The sequence below is a fragment of the Ipomoea nil genome, unplaced genomic scaffold (genome assembly GCF_001879475.1).
Source record: "Ipomoea nil cultivar Tokyo-kokei standard unplaced genomic scaffold, Asagao_1.1 scaffold3104, whole genome shotgun sequence".
Taxonomy (NCBI): Eukaryota; Viridiplantae; Streptophyta; class Magnoliopsida; order Solanales; family Convolvulaceae; genus Ipomoea; species Ipomoea nil.
In genome coordinates this window covers 950,211-972,375 of record NW_017619532.1, presented here as the reverse complement: position 1 = coordinate 972,375, position 22,165 = coordinate 950,211, and the positions used below count along the sequence as shown (strand labels likewise).

The 22,165-nt window shown below is 37.0% G+C and overlaps 2 protein-coding genes across 2 annotated transcripts; both read left to right on the top strand.

Moving 5' to 3' along the window:
- The first annotated feature begins 13,601 nt into the window (after positions 1–13,601).
- Positions 13,602–15,959, top strand: LOC109166629. Its single transcript, XM_019315522.1, has 7 exons — positions 13,602–13,755; positions 14,190–14,275; positions 14,369–14,515; positions 14,627–14,750; positions 15,273–15,484; positions 15,656–15,744; positions 15,863–15,959. Exons 1-7 carry the CDS (start codon positions 13,602–13,604, stop codon positions 15,957–15,959), a joined length of 909 nt encoding a protein of 302 aa, XP_019171067.1.
- A 4,612-nt stretch (positions 15,960–20,571) lies between these two features.
- On the top strand, positions 20,572–21,782 carry LOC109166628 (E3 ubiquitin-protein ligase MARCH1-like). Its single transcript, XM_019315521.1, has 3 exons — positions 20,572–20,808; positions 20,894–21,040; positions 21,483–21,782. The coding sequence occupies exons 1-3, from the start codon at positions 20,572–20,574 to the stop codon at positions 21,780–21,782; spliced, it is 684 nt and encodes a 227-aa protein (XP_019171066.1).
- The last annotated feature ends 383 nt before the right edge of the window (positions 21,783–22,165 follow it).

Sequence of the window (22,165 nt, the reverse complement as noted above, 5' to 3'; positions counted from 1 at the left end):
AGCAAATCCCTTGCACGTCGTGTGTCTGTGATCGGGATTTCATACAAGGATGTAGGAGAAAGTGGAATGCGGTGGGGCATTAACTACTCCTCTAGTTGTACATACTAGTGGATCAGCATGGCCATTATACACTGCCAGCCTAGGATGTTAGACATGAACAACATCTTCAATCTCTAAATACTTTGTAGATGGGGATATTCGAAAGCTTCAAATGTCTTGCACATAGCTTATTTCATTTGTATGGTTTTTTGGTTTTTGTGAACATTGTATATTTTAATCTTCCATCTAGTGAAATCAATGATATTTCAATGATATTTTCATTAACTTTAGGCATCTGTTTCTTCAAAGAACATACGCCTGTTTATGTATTTTTTAAAAAAAATTCAAATATTTGGTTCTCGTTACATTTCCTTTCAAGATACATCAGTAATATATCTTAACTAATAATCTATTCCAACAATTAATAATACAAATATCCATATTACAACACAATTTTTGAAATGACATCTCGATCCATATATATTAAGCTGGCGCAAATCACAACCCCACGCTGCGTTCACACTCTATTTACAATAGTGAGATGATTCTTTAGCCAGATTTGGAGTCTGGTTCATCGGTTTGTTGTAGAATCTGCCTTAAAACTATAGTAAATAAGTGATCGATAATTTGATTGAATATCATATTTCATTTGCTATACTTGAGTACTTATGTTACACATTATTTTCATTAATCCTAACTCTTTTCTTACCTGCAAGTGATCAACTCATAGCCCATTGCTCCTGCAAAGGCACGCAAGAGTTCGTCCACAGGGAACGCTTAAACCACTGGAGATATATAAAACTAAGCATTTTCTATTCATATGTATAGGACATGCACCAAAGCGGCAATAAGGTGCAGTGTGTGCAATAACCCGCAAGCTGGCAAACACGGTTGCACACTTCGATGGGAAAAAAACATAAAGTGCAATTACAGTGCACGTCATGTGCGTATGTTCGGGATGTCATACAACATGTTTAATACTTGATAGTATTTATTGAGAAGATTTGCTAAATTGTGAGATTTTGGCATAAAGCAGTGTATATTTTCATTTCACAGTAAAGTGCATGTTAGCAGACAAAGCATGAAATTGGTCCTTGAGTATTTGTGTAGCTTTTGAGTTCAAGTTATGAAATATCATATTGGAATTTGCTTACAAGAATTATTTGATTAAATGTGCTAATGGCATTGCTTAGCTCATGAACAGTAGAATTGTTGAGATTATTGAGATTTCTTGTACAAGTCACTGTTTTACAAACTTGCATTCGAAAAGGGCATTTTGCCACTTTTAAAGACTAAGTACAGTAAAGGCTCAAAGTGAAGCCTTAAGCTATTTTCAAAACCTATATCTATTTTGGAAAATCTCTATCTATTTGCATTGAGAAGATTGCATGATATTTGATTTCCAAAATGTGAGAAAGAGAAGTTGTTGAGATTTATGTGCATTGCAAAGCTTGCATATGTTAGAGTTTATTGCATGAGAAAGAAGTTGCATGAGATATATCTATATGCTATCTATTGTAAGGAAAATAGTATTTTGGAGGACCGTTAGGACTATATCATTTCGAAAGAAAAGAGATAAGATCGGAATAGAAACCGACAAAATAGTAAAAAGAACCGGCACGATCCCGAAAAGAAAGAAGCGGTCACAGAGGACCGACAAATATTTTAGAAGTAACTTGGTTGATATTCCCGAGTTGCTAGCTTGGATACTACCCGCTGGGCTTGGAATCTTGGTTAGGGGGTGTGCACACTGAAAGTACGATACCTGATTCCACAGAGATAGAAAGAAAGAAAGAAAGATTAAAGAATCACCAGTAACGGTTCTGTGGGCGAGTTGAGTATTAAGCCGGCTAGATTACCGAGCCCGGATAGGTCCATTCATGATTCGTGAAGCTCCTGCCTCCCCCATGAGTTAGAGGTTCCATTGATACGGATGTGGCGGCTGCAAGAGTTTGCACCGTTCGCTAGGTGAAAGTTGGTTTTAGTAGTGATGTTTTAGTGAGTGTCGTCCTCTAGAAATGGCTATTAGGGAATTGAGTAGATAGGGGTTAAACACAAGATCATTAAGTGTTTGAAAGCTAACCAAAATGGAATATTTTTTTGCATAGAGACAATTATAAAAAAAATAAATGATTAAGTAATAGACAAGGATAAGAGAGAGGACTTAGATCAAATAGGAATGTACGAATGTTTCTCAGTGTTCTAAGATTCTAGGCTAAACAATGTTCAACAACGAATGCAAGGAAGTTAAGTCAATGCCAATGCCACTCTCGTGGACATTGGACTCTCACCAAGGTTCTAATCCCATTCTCATAGCAATAAGGCTCGGTGAGGCAATTAATCAAACATCTTGTGTGCTCATTTCCTTCCAACTCCCCTTTCTCAAGAGTAAGTTAGAAATGTGATAGGTTTTGCTATGGTAAATCCCTATTCTCATAGGTGAAGCACCAAATCCTCTTGCATAGTAGGGCCCTAACCAAACAAGAGTCCATACAATTCTCCAAATTCACAATCACATTCATTCTAGAGGCATAGCAAAACCTAGATTTGGCAATTCAATTCATGTTGTCATTCATACAAAGCAATTCAATCTAAATCCCTAAAGGATTTAACTATTCATAGTGGAATTGAAAAACTAAAAGCAATTGAAATAATATGCAATGAATTCAAGTACACAAGTAGTTTACAAAATAGGAGAATAAGAAATAAACTCTTACTTGATTAAATTTGTAAAAGGTAAATATGAAATTGAAGTAGGAGTTGTAGTTATAAGTGATAATTCTTCACTAAATCTTCCAAGAGTTGATGGATTTACAATGAATAGATGTTCTAGAATGGATTTGTGGAGAGAAAACCTAAAAAGAAGACTTAGAAAACTACTAGATACTTTAAAAATAACGCATATTCATATTTATACTATTGCAATCACGTCAAATAAACCGCTTCCAGAATGCCTGGTCACGATGGAGGTCACGGCGTGACCTCCACCGTGACTAGGCCTAAGCCTTGTTGGTCCCAGGATATCAAGCTGCAGGTCACGGCGTGACCAACAGCGTGACTCCTGGGATCCGCAAAGTAGTCTGCAGGTCACGATGAAGGTCACGAAGTAACCTTCACTGTGACATGTAAACTACTTTCAGATGGTTAGATTGTCACGCTGTAGGTCACGGCGTGACCAGCAGCGCGACGCTTGACAATCCGAAAGCTAGCCGAAGTGTCACTTCTTTTGGCTTCTCCTTCGCTCCGAAGCTTCATTAGTCTTTGTTATCATTGTGCTCTTCCATTTGTGAACCACTTTGCCTTAATATCATCTTCATTTGTCCTCATTTTAAGCTCTTGCATGCCCCAATCTATAATTTCTTTTCTCAAGCCATAAACACCTGAAATACGCTTCCTTCTTTCACAATCACCTAGCTTTCACTTAGAAATTAGTACAAACGAAACATAATTATGGACTAATTCAAGGCTTATCAAATCTCCCCACACTTAGACCTTGCTTGCCCTCAAGCAAGACAAAACCAAGTTAAGCAGATTTAAGTGCCGGACATCATCAAAAGCAACTACACAATTCCAAAGATCAAGTAAATGAGCTATGCACAAGAAATCATAAATATGTTGTTCATCTTCCTACTTTGCAACAGTGGTGAAATGAATGTGATACTCTCAATTGGATCAAAATGTAAGGACCCCAAAACCCTAAGTTCACTCATTGTTTTACATGGAATTTCTCTCAAACACACATATTCACAAGCACAGAAATGATTCAATCCTCAACATCCACAGGCCTAAAAAGTCGAGCCCACTAATGGGAACGATGCACACGGGCTCTCCAACTTTGCCTCATTTAGCCCCAAAGACCCATTTAGTCAGTGTGATGGTGTGACACAAGCCGCTCCACGCGTTTTGGCTTAGCGTGAGTTTCTCTCTTTTTTCTAATCACCTCTAGGAGACCTCGTCGAGTCAACCGCCTTCACATAGAGCTCTACGCTTTTTTGAAGTTTGTGCAATGGTTACCCGAATCCTACGAGATGGCTCACCTCATGTGTTTCCCTCTCAAGCAAGGATAGCTTAAAGTCTTGTTTAGCTTTTTCCATTGACTCTTTCTTTTTTCAACCCCTCTTGCCTTTTTCATTGGGAGTAGGGAATCACACAACTCACTAAAAGAAAAACTCTCCTTTTGCCTTGTGCCACACTGAGAAAATTCATTCCAAGTCTTACCACCTTACATTTCACAAAACTATCATGTACACACTCCCATTTCGAGAGATCATTGACCTAGGTCCATGGAAGTGGGGGATTGAACCTCAAACAAGCATGCAAAATTAATATAAATCCTAGTTGGGTCCTATGCAAATCTCACATGGTGTAAGAGGTGATTTCCAAACATTTTCAACCAATTGAGCCTATAACACCCCTTTCACCACAATTGCAAAGTAAAAGGAACAACAACATATTCACTCTTTCAAATGCATATCCTATCTACATCATCTTCACAAAAGTATGACCACAAAGAAGGTACATGGTACTCACAAGAATCTCAACCCTCCCCACACTTAGACCTTGCTTGCTCTCAAGTAAGACAAATCATTAGGCAAGCAACTAGTATGGGGGTGGGGCAAAATGGGGTGGAGCATGCAACAATGTAGCAATCATATGAATGGACCATGGTCAAATCATGCAAGAATAGGGATTGGAGGGTGTAGGGAACTCCCTTAGAATGATAGTCGAAAGATGTGAATTGCTTTTCCACCAAAGTTCCTCCTTCTAGAAGTTCACGATCGAACAAGAGATTATCTATGAAATAAAAAAATCACACAAATAATGGAAAAAGAAACAACAAAAAGTAAGATAACATTGGGTTGTCTCCCAAGAAGCGCCACGTTTAACGTCCTTGGCTCGACGCAACTTACAACCAACCATCCATTGACACTTGGATGAGAACTATTCCTTTTGCCCCATGCACTCGCTCTTCAAGATATGCCCTCAAGTGTCGAGCATCCACAAACTCTCTAAAGCTCAATACTAGCATATTCTCTTCAAAGGTTTGGCATTGATCTACTTCAAAGAATATGCTCTCATACTCCCTCTTCTTATTCTCTTCCTCTTTTTCCCTTTCTTCTTTCATTTCCACTTGAAAATTTTCATCTCTTATCTTCTCTTCACCTCCCTCTTCTTCACTCTCATTCTTCTCAACTTCCTCTTCCACACTCTCCACTCTTGTAATTTCATTATCATCATTTTCTTCACTCCCCATCTCTTCTCCATTAATTTTGCCACTAGCTTTCTCAATTGACACATTTTCTTCCATATCATCTTCAATATTATCAACACTTGCCTTGCTATCCTCAACTCCTTTTTCACACTCTTCTTCCTCTAAGGCATCCAATTTCTCAACTCCATTTGACGACTCAAAAGTGTCACCACAAAGCTCTTCATCATCCCACACGTTCTCTAAATCTTCATCATCTTCACCACTTTCCTCTTCTATCTCTTTCTCTACCACACTATCTCCTATATTCATCTCTTCCACACAAGTGTTCTCCCATTCATTCGCCCACATAGCCACTCGAGCACTTTGATTCTTGAAATCCTTAAGTGTGGTTTGAGTTTCTTGCACTAGGGAGGAGGTTTCATTAGGGATGAGACTTATGTCTTATTTTAATTCTTCCAACATTGTCAAGATCTTGTTCCTCATTTCTTCCTTGCTTTCCCCCTCATATGCTTGCATCATGTACTTCTCATCCTCATAGTAGTTGGAGTAGTATGGGTAGTCTTGATGATCATGAGAATATACAGGGTATTGAATGTCTTGGAAGTAAGGTTCTTGAGGGTAGGCTTGTGGTTGGTAAGGATTATAAGATGGATCATTAAGGTATCCTTTTTTGGGAAAAGTAGTCATCCTCATCCTCACATTGACGGGAGTAGTATTGTTGAGATGTGTAGCTTCATGTCGATGGTAGAGAGTCTTGTGGGTGAGAATTGCTCCTCATATCCCCCCCCCCCCCCCCCCCAATATTCGTAGGCATAATCTTCTTGATCATGATGGGTCTCTTCATAATCATTCTGGTAATACCAAGGTGCTTGGTATTCCCTTGAATGGTTATGAAAGAGGTCTCTCTTTAGTGGTTGGGCTCTCATTGAATAGTCATAATCATGATCATATGATTCTTGGTAGCTCTCTGGTGGGTCATCATATGAATATCTTCTTTGAGGTGGTGTGGCTCTCCTTGGGTACTCATTATAGTGGGGACTTTGATATTCATCATCTTTTTGGGATCCATAGTTGGTCTCTTCATAATGGTATTGGTCTTTCCTTGGTTTGTTATAATCATCATAAGCCATCTCTTGATCATTATATTGAGCCCAAAGTGGTGGTGGACCACTGCGTTGATTCTTTTGTGAAGTTCAATATCTTCTTGGGGAAGGTGAGCCATAGTCCTCATAATCTCCATAAATATAACCATTGAAAGATTGAGCCTCATAGCATTTCTTTTGTGGTTCATAGCCTCCTTTCCTCATATTGATCCTCTCATAGGAATTTTGACATAGAAAACATCATCATAGATCAACCTACAATCACAAAGACAAGAGAGTGTTTTGCAACTAGCTAGAGCTAGTTGCTTGTAAGAGTAGTAACAATTCAAGTATCCAAAATTTTCAATAACAAAGTAAATTGCAAAAATAACAAGTAAATGGTGCTGGTTAGACTCTCTAACTTGAATGGTTTCTCATGTTAACCCAAATGGACTCAATAACTCAAAACTTATGCCATTTACGGCGCCATTTGAAAGTTGGTTTTAGTGGTGATATTTCAGTGAGTGTCGTCCTCTAGGAATGGCTATAAGGAAATTGAGTAGAGAGGGGTTAAACACAAGATCATTAAGTGTTTGAAAGCTAACCAAAATGGAATATTTGTTTGCATAGAGACAATTATAAAACAAATAAATGATTAAGTAATAGACAAGGATAAAAGAGAGGACTTAGATCAAATAGCAATGTACGCGTGTTTCTTAGTGTTCTAAGATTCTAGGCTAAACAATGTTCAACAACGAATGCAAGGAAGTTAAGTCAATGCCAATGCCACTCTCGTGGACATTGGACTCTCACCAAGGTTCTAATCCCATTCTCATAGCAATAAGGCTCGGTGAGGCAATTAATCAAACATCTTGTGTGCTCATTTCCTTCCAACTCCCCTTTCTCAAGAGTAAGTTAGAAATGTGATAGGTTTGGCTATGGTGAATCTCTATTCTCATAGGTGAAGCACCAAATCCTCTTGCATAGTAGGGCCCTAACCAAACAAAAGTCCATAAAATTCTCCAAATTCACAATCACATTCATTCTAGAGGCATAGCAAAACCTAGATTTGGCAATTCAATTCATGTTGGCATTCAATCTAAATCCCTAAAGGATTTAACTATTCATAGTGGAATTGAAAAATTAAAAGCAATTGAAATAATATGCAATGAATTCAAGTACACAAGTAGTTTACAAAATAGGAGAATAAGAAATAAAATCTTACTTGATTGAATTTGTAAAAGGTAAATATGAAATTGGAGTAGAAGTTGTAGTTACAAGTGATAATTCTTCACTAAATCTTCCAAGAGTTGACCGATTACCAATGAATAGATGTTTTAGAATGGATTTGTGGAGGGAAAACCTAAAAAGAAGACTTAGAAAACTACCAGATACTTTAAAAATAACGCCTATTCATATTTACACTATTGCAATCGCGTCAAATAAACCGCTTCCAGAATGCTTGGTCATGATGGAGGTCACGGCGTGACCTCCACTGTGACTAGGCCTAAGCCTTGCAGGTCCCAGGATGTCACGGCGTGACCATCAGCGTGACTCCTGGGATCAGAAAAGTAGTCTGCAGGTCACGATGAAGGTCACGGCGTGACCTTCACCGTGACATGCAGACTACTTTCAGATGGTTAGATTGTCACGCTGCAGGTCACGACGTGACTAGCAGCGTGATGCCTGACCATCCGAAAGCTAGCCGAAATGTCACTTATTTTGGCTTCTCCTTTGCTTCGATGCTCCGTTTTTCTTTGTTATCATTGTGCTCTTCCATTTGTGAACCACTTTGCCTTAATATCATCTTGATTTGTCCTCATTTTAAGCTCTTGCATACCCCAATCTACAATTTCTTTCCTCGAGCCATAAACACCTGAAATACACTTCCTTCTTTCACAATCACCTAGCATTCACTTAGAAATTAGTACAAACGAAGCATAATTATGGACTAATTCAAGGCTTATCTCCAGGGCTTTGCTCTGGCAGAGTACCTGCCTTGCACAAAGAAGAGTAAAGAGATTTATGAGAAAGATTGAGAAAGAGGAAAGATTGCAAGTAAGAAAGAAGAGAAAAGCGAGTCAAGTGACTCAACAGAAAGTAAGAAAGCAAGAAAGAAAGAAGAGAAAATCGAGTCAAGTGATTCAACAGAAAGTAAGAAAACAAGTAAGAAAGAAGCGAAAAGTGACTAAACAGAAACCTCATCAGAAAATGTATTTCTTTTTATATATATATACTCTCGCTCTTATGTAAAAAGAAATACTTTTCTGATGAGGTTTCTGTTTAGTCACTTTTCTCTTCTTTCTTACTTGTTTTCTTACTTTCTGTTGAATATATATATATATATATATATATATATATATATATATATATATATATATATATATATATATATATATATATACTTATAGCATCATGACATTTCCTGTTGTATGACTTGCATGAGCTTGCTTGTTGAGTTTTAAGTATCTATTTATCTATCAGCCGGAGTATGAGTTTGTGTGTTGAGCTATGTTTTGAGATATCTGTTTAAAGAATGAGATTTGTGTTTAAGTTGAGTACTTGAGAAAGCATAATTATATGATGTATAAGTTGCAAGCATATAGAGTTGTTTATGAGAATGTATTGAGATTGTTGTTTAAGTGTTGTAAGTACTTGAGATTAAGTGTGATTGCCAAATGTTTTCCAAATCTATATCTATAGTACTTTACATGGTTGAATGGCTTTATACTTAGCATTAATTTGCTAACGCGTTTATTTTCTACTTGTTTTTATAACCCTTTCAGGTAGGCCCAGTGTCTGAGAGCACACGAGTTAGATTAATGCGTAGTTGAAGTGGTAGTTTCTAGATTAGATTCTACTTAGATGTTTGATGACAGTTACTTTTAGACTGATCTTTTGTTGGTGCTTGGACACTGGGGTTTGTTCCCCAAGTATTGATGTTGTTTTTGTTGAGCTTGACTCTAGATAGATATCATTTTGTAACCTGTGCAGTCATCGCGAGTGGTGACTGTGGCGGTGATACCCGTTTGTTGGTTTTGGTTGGATTTAAGTTATTTAATCTTACTTATCTATCTTGTTAAAGTTAAAGTATTTTGGGATTTAGTTTTAGAAAAGTAAGGTATTACAAGTTGGTATTAGAGTGGTGCGAACCGCCGGGACATAGGAAGACTAAGCCTTAAGATTGATTATAGGAATCCTAAGTTGAAGTACTAAGATGATCAAGTTAAGGAAAGAAACCCTAAGTGGTGAGATTTAGGGTAAGAAAGACTTTAAGCTAAGTGTTTTAAGAGTAAGGATTCCAAAAGTTAAGAAGTTCTTTAAGTACATCAGTTAGGAACGCGGTGAGATTGTGAGTTTCTTACGCTAGCCTAACTTGTTTATGTGCTTATCTAATGTGTTTAAAGACTTTAAGCTAAGTGTTTTATGTTCTTACGCTCTTTCGCGGGTCATCTTTTTTGTGGCCCCAACCCGCCCCATCGCGGGGCGGGTGTGGGCCAGCCCACGTGTTTCTGCTAACTTTGACAACCCTACCTCTAAGTCTTATTACTCAACCACGACACTACTACAGAAATAACATATAAGGTCGTTTTTTTGGAATACCGACATCAAAACAACAAATAAAATTTATTTTTTAAAAAAATATATAACTTCAATTTTCTTAGAAAATCGACATCGTATATTAGTATATACAAAAAAAAATTAATTTTTTTAATATACAATGTCGGTTTTAAATACAATTACTTATATATAATACAGTTCTATTATATATTATATTCACTTAAAAGTTAAAACTAATTAATAAATTACTTATTCGTAATGGGCATTAGATGCTGATGGCGATTTGTCCTCAAATATATGAAATTTATTGGTTTTATTCAATTGTCTCCAATCACGTGATGACATTAAAGAGATAATGGAAACCCATGTAAATTTATAAATAATTAATACTCTGTAGTTATTATTGATATAGTGATGTCAAGCTAGCACTTACATATAATTTTCTTATACTAATAGGCATCATGTGTCAATGCAACAAGCATATTGAGTGGAAGGAAACAAAGAAGTTCACCAAAATGGACTACATGTTTGGTAAGTACTTCATACACTTTTGTAAAGCTACATATATCTTATTGTTTTATATATATATATATATATATAAAATTGTAATTGTATTGTAATTCAAATGTAGTATGCCTTACAAAGAGGAACTACCGAATGTGGATATTATGTGATGAAATTCATGTTGAAAATTGTTTCCAACCAACTATACGAAGGAATGAATAAGGCAAATAATTTAATAAAATATATTTCTCCTTCAAATTTTTGAAAATACTATCTTATTTATTATTTATCTCTTTTCAACTTTGTAGAATTTTGAGAGACAAGGAAGATTGTCCTACAATCAACAAGATATTGATGAAGTTAGACATTCATGATCTAAGTTGCTTATTGATAAATGTGTTAAGTTTCAAATTATTATTATTAGAGCATCCACACCAAAGCATAATATGGAGATATTAGTACACTATTATGCACATCAACAGATGGGGAGCAAGGATAATACCAAAAATAATCCTCCTGCAAATGCCAAGATAATGGCAGGAAAAAAAAAAAAAAAAAAAAAAAGGATCAGCGCTGCTAGGCGCGTTGCGCCCAGAATGAGAGTTCAAAGCCGCGCACGCGCCCGGAGACGCGTCAGGCGCGCCTGACGCGTCTGTTCACATCATTTTTTTTTATTTTAAAAATTTCAATTTTGTTTTTTTTTTTTGGTTTTTTCTCTCCCCTCCCACATTCTCTTTCCTAATCACTCTTACATTATCCCCCAATTCTTCCCAACTAATGTGGATGCTCTTAATTACTATCAATTGTAGAATTACTATTAATTTAACTTCTTTAGTTGATGGTCTAAGTTGCTTATTGAGATTAATTGTGATATTTATTAATTTGATTAATTGATAAATTTATTAGCGTGATCAATTGTGAGATTTTGAATTTCAAATTGCTGCACAATTCTGAATATTGTTGTGAATTGTAAAATTATAAAATTGTACAGGTTTTGATTGGAAATCATAAAATAAATTTAATAATTAAAAAAACTATAAACGACATTGGTCTTTTAAGCAAACCGACGACGTATAATAAATTTAAAAAAATAAATAAAAAACATAAACGACGTCAGGTTTTTATGAAAATCTGACACCGTTTATTATTTTTTTTTTTAAAATTAAATTAACATATGACATCAGTTTTTTGGAAGAACCAATGTCGTATGTTATTTTTAAAATTTTTTTTCATAAACGACGTCGGTTTTTCTTAAAAATCGATGTCGTTAATTTATTAAAAATTGTTAAATTAATTTATGAAAACCGACGTCGTATGTTGAATTTAAATAAATAAATAAATAAATAAATAAATAAATAAATATATATATATATATATATATATATATGTATATATATATATATATATATATATATGCGGCAGTTGCTTTAGGTTCGGCGGTGCGGCCATATCAGCGTCGTCCATTCTGCTTAATCTAACGGCAGCGGCCAATTTCTGAAGATTTAAAGATTTAAGCGCGTCCTGGTAAGTGGGGGGTGTTATGGTAATTGTAGTGGTTATTTATATCGGTCGCTTGTCAGTATACACCAACAATGTTAACAAAAGACACCAATAGTGTTAGGAAAAAGCACCACAATGAAATGCACAAATACACCAAAAAATACACAACACACCCAAAAAATACACCATATAACTCACCACCCCAATGGTGTATTCTGAACACTGTGTGATGCTTTTAGTCGTACCTAGTGGTGCGATCTGGTGATGCGTATCTAATTTGTGCATGTTTTTTTGTTGTGCATTTTCTAACATGGATGGTGTATATTCGTATAACTATTAGTGTGGTCGCACTGACCGCTCGGGAAGGCACCAACACGAATTCTCAAATACACCACAGTGAGGTTAATAATGCATCAATAACGAACATAAAACACACAACACTATGATTTGATATATTCTGGTGCCCAATGACGACTTTAACCCTGCAGTTCGCGTACTGTGAGAACGCGCGCAAAAATATCATAAAAGCCTTGATGAATGTGATTCGTTGGATTTATCTAATCTAATGGCTTACAATTAACCACACCGCCGCACTTGAACCTTCCTCCCTCTCTCTCTCTCTCTCTCTCTCTATATATATATATATATATATATATATATATATATATATATATATATATATATGTATGTATGTATGTATCTATATATATATATATATATATATATATATATATATATATATATATATGCAACGTCAAGTTTTTGTAATCGACGTCGTATCTTTTGCTTGTTACGTCTACTTGATTGGCGTTGGAAAAAAAATCGACGTTAAATGTGTCAAAAAAACCGAGGTTAAAAGTGTTATTTGTAATAATGTTATCATCATTAATTAATTGGATATAAACTTTTACCATGCCATGTTTATCAACATTCTTTATACTGCTTCCCAAAAGGTTGAATCCCCAAAGGCCCGACAGAGTATCTGGGAAGATGTAAATCATAGTAACTAAACTGAACCACATCACTTATTTCCCACGAAGAGCAGAGCCCCCTGAGAAGTTGCTCCCACACAGCCGCTGGTGGGACTCGATCCATGGTCATTCTTCCCAAACTTCACCCCTGTAACCAGTTGAGTTGCCCAAGTGGGCAACATTCTTTATACTTGATACCATGCACCTCAAATAAAGAATAAAGGCATTGAGTTTGTCAAGATCGATACAAACTCGATCAATGACTTTCCAAAGTTTTAAGACTTCAAAGAGGCTATTTTGCCGATCAAACCATAACCTTTTCCTAGAATAGATATACAAAAATTAATGTAAATAAATATGGAGTTCCTTATCTCTTTCTTAACAGCTAGCCCACCCGCCCACGGCGTCCCTCACCGCTACTGAAAGCTAGCGGTGCGATTGCCACCTGCAACACCAAACGGCTTTCTTTAACGCATGAAGGAAGCCAATTCAACTCTAAACACATTTCTCCATTCTAATCCTGAGAAAGAAACAAAGAGCGAGCAACGTCACCCGCCATGCACGCCAAACAGCTGAGGATGCCTTCTACTACGTGTTTGTTTGGCTAACTCCAATCCCTCTTCAAAACCCAACACTCTCATCATCCTCAGCATCTGCATTGCGAGAAATCCATCCACCAAGGCGTCCTCGATCAGCTTAAAATTTCCTTTCCTTTACCCCTCTTTGTAAGAAATGGCTTCTCCATCCGCTCAAGTTCAGCTGGCGCAAATCCCACCCAGCAGCTCCAACACCAACCTGCGTTCCCGGTCCATAACGGTCGAGCCGGATTTGGAGTCCGGTTCATCAGTTTGTTGCAGAATCTGCCTCGAAACTGACTGCAGACAAGGTGATTGATTTGATTTAAGTAGTCTACTATGTGCAGCATTTTCTTGTCCCGTAATACTACATCACATCTACTGGTCTCATGCATGTTTTGATTGATTATTAAATAAAATAACTGTTGGGTGGAGGTCGGTAAAGGTACGTCTAGCACCCTGAGACTGATAAAGGATCAAATTCAGCACCCAACATCTATTCTCAAAAATGTGATGGCAATCTAAGGAAATAAAGTTGTGCCTTCGTGCTATAGTTTTTGACCTAAGTAATAATAATCACTTGATCCTCGTGCTATAGTTTTTGACCTAAGTGATAATAATCACTTGATCCTAACAATAACAAATGACGAGGATTATATTACATGGGAGTACATCTATCATCAATCATTTTCCTTGCTTGTCTTACTTATCCTTTCCTCTTTCCTAAGGCTTCTCTTTCCTGCAGGTGACAAACTCATAGCTCCTTGCCTCTGCAAGGGCACGCAAGAGTTCATTCACAGAGAGTGCTTAGATCACTGGAGATCTGTAAAAGTGAGCAATAATTTCTATTCCTACATATATACATTAATTCTTGTAATTCAAGAGTTCTGATCTAATGCTTGTTTATATATTACTGTATTGCAGGAAGGTTTTGCTTTCACCCACTGCACCACATGCAAAGCAGCGTTTCGATTAGAAGTGAAAGAGGTGAAGTTTGACATTGTCACAAGAATAAAGCACAAGCTCTTTGTGGTCAGGGACTTTTTTCTTCACTTTGTGATTGCACAAATAGTAAGTATATATAATATAATGTTTTTTGTTTTTTCCTTCTACATTTTCCTAGCTTCATCAACTCTTTGTTGTTCTTATGAGTTCTTATTCCTGCACCTGTTTTCTTCCCAGCTAATTGCCGTGCTTGGTGGCTATGCATACATGATGGATTATAAGGGATTCATTCAAAATTTTGTTGACAAATATTTCACCTTCTTGTCTTCACAACCTTCTATTTCCTTCTACTACAGCATGGGTAAGCATAATTTTCACCTCTAACTTTATTGATGAAAAGATGCAAAATTACTTAGAGCATCACTAATAGTTGTAGTTTTTGAGGAGTTTTTGCAGGTGTGATTAGGAAAGACAAGATGAGAATGAAGAGAAAAAACAAAATCAATATATATAAACAGATTAACGCGCCCAGCGGGCGTGTGGAGCGCACATGCCCAGCTGGGCACATCTGTGTGCCTCACGCCCACTAGGAAGCTTCCTTGCTTTTCTGGTGGGCCCTACTTTTCCTGTAAAAATCAAAGACACTCATGCAGCATCCAATTTTATTCTCTCTTCTGATCTCCCTCTCTCTTGTACATAGGCTTGCTCTCCTCAAAAATCACATAAAAAATCATTGATTGGAATGCCCTTAAGTTGAGACTAAAATAAACTTCTGCTATTTGATTATCTGGTAGAGTTAGAGTCCTGATTCTCTCTCGTTGAAAGGTCATCGGTGTTACTTTGTTAGCAGCTTTTCTATCTATTGATGATGTAAATGAAACAGGAGCACTGGGTTTCCTTATTGTCTTGGGATGTATTTGTTTCATATCAAGTTGCCTCTGGCTTGCTAATTTGGACGGACGTATAGCCCGCGGCCAAAACTGTTTCCTGGCCATGTTTATGTGGAATTTGATACCTGCTGCAACTGTCTTGATATTTATCATATATGTCTTTGAGTTCTGTGGTGTTGCATATGGTTTATTTCTTGCTACCACGGTTGTACATAAGAGTTGGCATAGGCATTATCAAATCCTTATCAAACGAAATCTTACCAAGGTTTAATCCTTCAACTTTGACACCATAATAAATTTTCTTTCAATAGACATATCAAAGTCCATTTAAACAGCCCGTTATTCTTGTTTTAATTCGTTCTCTTAAATGTTGTAGTTGTACGCAGTGGTAGATCAGCATGGCCATTACACTCCGCCGACACTAGATCCCAGACATGAGCAGCATCTTCGATCTCTTAATCTTTTGTAGATCGATGAAGATATTTGAAGGCTTTAAATATCTTGTACATTCCTTGCTTATTTCATTTGCATTGTATGCTTTTTGGAGTTTTATCCCCATTGTATATTTTAATTTTTGATATAGTGAAATGAATTTAACCTTATTTTGCAATACATGTCGGAATATGGACTACATCAAAGAAGCAGAGATGGAGCAGATTGAAGATGAAGAAGAAGATTGATTGTATTCTGATAAAAATGTGTATTACAGAGAAGACAGGCTATATATGAAGTGGTTAAAACAGAAGAGGATTAGGAGGATTGACAAAAATAGCCCTATGCTATTTTATCCTCCAACACCCCCGTAAGCTGGAGCGTGTAGATCCTAGATGCCCAGCTTAGAAACAAAAGAGCTAGAAAAAAAAAACTTGTTAACTTTGTCTGTAGTAGTCAGGTCAAAAACTAAGGTTCACAATCAGCAACTAGTAGAGACTTGATGTAATTCTTTTCTTTTCTTGACTATCCAACCAAACCAACCAAGCATCTTCTGTTCAACTTCTTCGCTTTTTCAGTGGCTAACAACAACTTCTCTATACACTGCTCATAGCCATCTGTGTACTTATTGGCAATAACTTCCCAATTGTCTCTTAGATCAGACAATGTCATACGTGCAAATTGATTTTCTATTGGGATTTGATCAGATTTTGGAGCTGTTGCTATTGTAAGTTCTGCCAAGATGGCACATGAATCAACAAAACTGCATGTCAAATCAAAACCCGAAAATATCATCACTCGGTTATGCTCTCCTCAGAGGGGTACAACAGCTTTCTCAATAACTGGCTGAGCTAACAAAAACTCTGACTCATGTTTAATTCCTTGACAATAAAGTCTTTCAATGATGCCAAGCTCTTCCCCAGTCAAAACCACACTTAAGTTGTCCAGCAACTCCTCTGATTGCAAACAAAAATCCTGGAAACTGTCTGAGGAGTAATTCTCAATCCACTTCTTGTAGGGATGATTACTTTGATGATGTTCGCATAAAACTCCCCGCACCTCCTTACCAAGGTACGCATTAAGACTTATGCAAGATGTGATAGCGCCTAGGATATAAGCGGCCAACTTGGTTTTCTCTTAAGGAGTGAATGCTCTAGCAAGAGGTTTGATCCCATCAATCTTTCCCCACGCTGTAGCCAACAAGAAATCTGTGCACTTAGAAGTTGCTGGATTCGGAGTAGCATCCACATCAGACTCCCATTCCTGGACAAAATAATCATGCAAGTTGAGCTTCTTTTTTTGTAATCTTCCTCAACTTATTAACCTCACTCCTATCATCATCATCGACTGCGTATGTTTCTGCTAACTCAAACGCTTTATCAAATGGCTTGAGGAAATGAACGTCCTGTGCGATGTACTGTCTCAACGTCTCGACCTCGAGAGTCCCCGACGCCACACAGATGATGAAGGGAGTGTAGAGCGCGAATATCGCCTCCTGCCTGAACTTCACCCAGCAAGTCTTCGCTATGCCGCCGACTATGATCTCCTCTTTAGGGAGCTTCGGCGGCGGCTTTGAACTCGAACTAACCGGCGTCCGCGGATTTGATCTCGAACTAGCCGGCCGCGGCGGCTTTGAACTTGAACTGGAACTCGAACTCGACGACATTCTCGGGTAGTTGCGCTCGCAGTCACGTACTACTACCACTAGCAGTGGCAGTGCGGCAGTAACTGCAAAATGGAAATCGGAAAAGCAGTACAATTCTCGCTCGGGGATTGAATTCGACTCATATAGTTCATGAGTCGGACAATCCTGAATGGCAGCAACACCTCCCGATAATTTTGCAATTCTTTCGTTTAGCTTTTGCAGATCGACGAACACAACCACTGTGGCTGAGTCCGAATACTGTTCCCTCTGTTTCAGATTGAGAATCTCACTCTGTAGACTTGAGATTCGGTGTGAGTTTTCCAGATCTTCTGGATTATAGTTTCTTTGCGTGAACAGTTTCCACTGTGGAACGGCTATGGCTATCACCTGAACTGGAGATCGACTCGGAATCGCCAGACGAACTCCTTCCTTCCGCTGCGGATCGACTACATCTGTGGCTGAATCGGAGAACTGCTCGATCTGCTTCAACCAGTGTGAGCTACGAACTCCTTCCTCTGCGGCTGGGGAGGTTCGAGCAATCGGATTCTCCTTATCTTCTAGATTCCTCTGCGGAATTGATCGACTACTCTTCGTAATCAGATTGATTGGCTTCCTCTGCGGAATTAGGGATGTAACAATCGACATCACCGGATGAGCCGTGCTTTGACTCGATTTTCCGGTGACGGTGACAACGGCAGATGACGTAAGAGTGATTACATGAATGGTGGGAGATTGAACATCAGGATTCGTCGGAAGGCATCTTCGATTGGACGCTTCGATGCCGGCGGCGGCGTAGGTGAACCACCGTGGTGGCTCTGATACCATGTCGGAATATGGACTACATCAGAGAAGCAGAGATGGAGCAGATTGAAGATGAAGAAGAAGATTGATTGTATTCTGATAAAAATGTGTATTACAGAGAAGACAGGCTATATATGAAGTGGTTAAAACAGAAGAGGATTAGGAGGATTGACAAAAATAGCCCTATGCTATTTTATCCTCCAACAATACAACATACTATTGAATACCAACTCATCATATGGTTTCCTTATTTATTCTTCTCCCAAAAGATTGAATCCCAAAAGGTTCCAACCCCAAGGGCTTCTCGCACCCTAGCTCACCGAGCATTTGGAATGATGTAAATTATAGTGACAATGTCAAATGTCTGTGCGCAAGGGAAATAAATAGAACTGGATTATACCAATGAATTGTTTTCCTTTGAAAACATAACATCTTAATGTGTAATAAATTGAAAGATTATGTAAAAGAAACAAAAACTAATCAACATCACCCACCACTTATGATGATGCCTTTTAATGCGAGCTTGGTATTCAAAGGCAAACAATCTCAATCTTAGACACATATTAATTAGGAAAAGGAATAAGGTTCAAATTAGCCACTGAACATAACCTGAAAATGCAATTAGATCACTGAACGAAAAAAAAAATGCAATTAGGCCACTGAACACTCCAAATGTATGCAATTTTACCTGATAGCATGTTACCATCAATTTTAGCAGGTTACCTACTTACGTGGCAGCTGAGTTGGCATTTTAAAATAAATTTTAATAAATTGTAATAATAATTTTTTTAAAAAAATTAAAAAAAAAAAACGATGGTAAGCAAATAAAATTTAAAATTTATTAAAAAAATAAAATTTATTATTAAATTTACTTTAAAATTTATTAAAAATTATTAAAAAGTCAACTCAGCTGCCACGTAAGTAGGTAACCTGCTATCCGGTAAAATTCCATACATTTGGAGTGTTCAGTGGCCTAATTGCACGTTTTTTTATGTATTTAGTGGCCTAATTGCATTTTTTTTTTCGTTCAGTTAATTACATTTTCATGTTACCTTCAGTGGCCAATTTGAACCTTATTCCTTAGGAAAATGCTCATTAAGAAGGCTAACTTGTATCTTTTCCAAAATTAATTTTAGATGTTCAATTTAATGAAATAATAACAGCGAGCTAGCATGGCGATACTAGCTATAAACTAGACTAGATAGCAACCCCGGCGACGCCTGCATTCTTAGTTTTAATAGTATTGTTTAGATTTTTTATAATCATTTTATCATATTTAATTTACTTAACAATTTTTTTTTTTCTATATATTTGACTATTATGATGAAATAGTATGTAGTAGTTGTTTTTGTTGAAAGCTCCTTTTTTATTATTATTATTATTATTATTATTATTATTATTATTATTATTATTGTCTTCTTCAAAGAGCAACTTTAAAAATGAGTTTTTATTTAGTTTTTGTTCGACTTTTTTGTGATGTGGAGGAGAGAGAGTGTTGAGTTCTGATCAAGAAAGACTACAAGTGGCATGGACGGCACCTATAAATCTAGGACACAAATGGAATTAATTCAATAATACAGGCATTAAGTTATACAAACTCAAAAGCCCTGTGTGATAAATGGCTGTTAGCTGATAGCAATTAGCTGATCGGGTTAGAGGATATGACTAGTTGATAACATTAACGAGTTGTAGAAATGTGTTTGGTAAATGAGCTATTAACTGATAGCGATTTGGTATAAATTTTTTTTTTTCTCAAAAAGATAACTGACTTTTTGAATTTTAATTAGCATTTTGGAGTTACAAAAAGATGATTAACCAAATAATACTTATATTGATTTTTAATCAAGTCAAACTAATAATGGTCACATAAGCCAAAATTAACGAATAAGGTAACTATTTTACCAAAAAAAAAAAAAACCAAAGAGTTTGAAGTTTTAAGACTTGAAGAGGCTATTTTGCCGATCAAGTATACCACAACCTTTTCCTAGAATTAGATATTAGATATACAAAACTATGAACTTCAATTCTTATCTGATCTCTTCCTTAACAACCCACCCGCCCACGGCTTCCACCACCGCTACTCAAAGCTGGCGGTGAAATTGCTTTCCTGCTTGCTTTAACGCATTACGCATGCATGAAGCTAAGGAAGCCAATTCAACTCTAAACACATTTCTCCATTCTAAATTTAACCTGAGAGTGAAAGAGACAAACAGCAACAACGTCACCCCCACGCCAAACACCTTCTACTACCTAAGCTACGTGTCTGCAGTTTGGCTAATTAACTCCGATCCCTCTTCAAATTAAAACCCAACACTCTCACCCTCCTCAGCTTCTGCATTGCGAGAAATCCATCCACCAACACATATCCTCTCCAAAATTTTCTTCCCTTTTCCCGGCCGGCTTCTTTGTAAGAAATGGCAGAAAATCAGGTGGCGCAAATCCCAAGCAGCAGCAGCAGCTCCAACACCACCCGCCGTTCCCGCTCTATCTACGGCAGTGAGCGGGATTTGGAGTCAGCTTCGTCGCTTTTTTGCCGTATCTGCCTTGACACTCACTGCAGAGAAGGCGACGAACTCATAGCTCCTTGCCGCTGTAAAGGCTCCCAAGAGTTCATCCACAGGGAATGCTTAGACCGGTGGAGATCTGTCGGAGTGAGCCAGCAATATACTTCTTATTCCTACACATACATATTGTTGCAATTCAGTTTAAACGATTATATATATAATTGTATTGCAGGAAGGTTTTGCTTTCACCCACTGCTCCACTTGTAAAGCAGCATTTCGATTACAAGTGAAAGAGGTGAAATATGACATTGTCACAAGGGTAAAGCACAAGCTCTTTGTGGTCAAGGATTTTTTTGTTCATTTCCTGATTTCTCAAGCAGTAAGTATAATAACGTTTCTTTCTACATTTTCCTAGCTTCATAAACTCTACCTTTCATGTTTCATCCTATACTAGCTAGCTCAGTAGATGTACCTATATATATATATATATATATGATTCTTATGAATTCTTATTTCTCCCCAGCTAATTGTAGTGCTTGGTGGGTATATATACATTGTGGATCACGAGGGAATGATTCACAAGGCTGTTGATAAGTATTTGAGCTTCTTGTCTTCACAATCCTCTATTTCCTTCTACTACAGCATGGGTAAGCATATATATTTTTCATCATATCCCTAACTTTCCTTATCAAAATATGTGAAAATACTTAAGTGAGACTAAACCTCTACTATTTGACTATCTTTTATGGTAGAGTAGAAGTCTCAATTCTCTTGTTGAAAGGTTGGTATTAGCAGCTTTAATTTTCTATATAACTGTTTAGTCTGATGATATAAATGAAACAGGAGCACTGGTCTTCCTTCTTGTCTTGGGATGTTATTGTTTCTTAAAAACTTGCATTTCCCTTGCTAATTTGGACCAACGTATAGCCGGCTGCCAAAACTGTTTCCTGGCCATGTTGATGTGGAATTGCTTTCCTGCTACAATTGTCATCATTGTTACCATATATGTCTTTGTTTTCTGTGGTATTGCATATGGTTTGTTTCTTGCTATCACAGTTGTACATAAGAGTTGGCACAAGCACTATCAAATCCTCATGAAACAGGATCTTACCAAGGTTTAATACGAATGTAAATTTTTTCAAAAGATGTATCATAGTCCATTTAAATAATATTATTTTTATTTCAATTCTTTCTCTTAAATGTTACAGGTGTACATAGTGGTGGATCAACATGGCCATTATACCCCACCAAAACTAGATCCGAGACATGAACAACACCTTCGATCTCTTCATCTATTGTAGAGGGTAGGTGATATTTGACGGCCCCAAATACCTTACACATATATGGCTTTTGAAGTCATTTGTATGCATGCTTTTTGCGGATGTTACGTTGCTCACCATTGTATATATATTTTAATATTTCGCCCAATGAAATAAATTATTTCTTCATTGTTTAACCTTATTTTACAATACAACTATTGAATATATATACCAACTCATTGTAT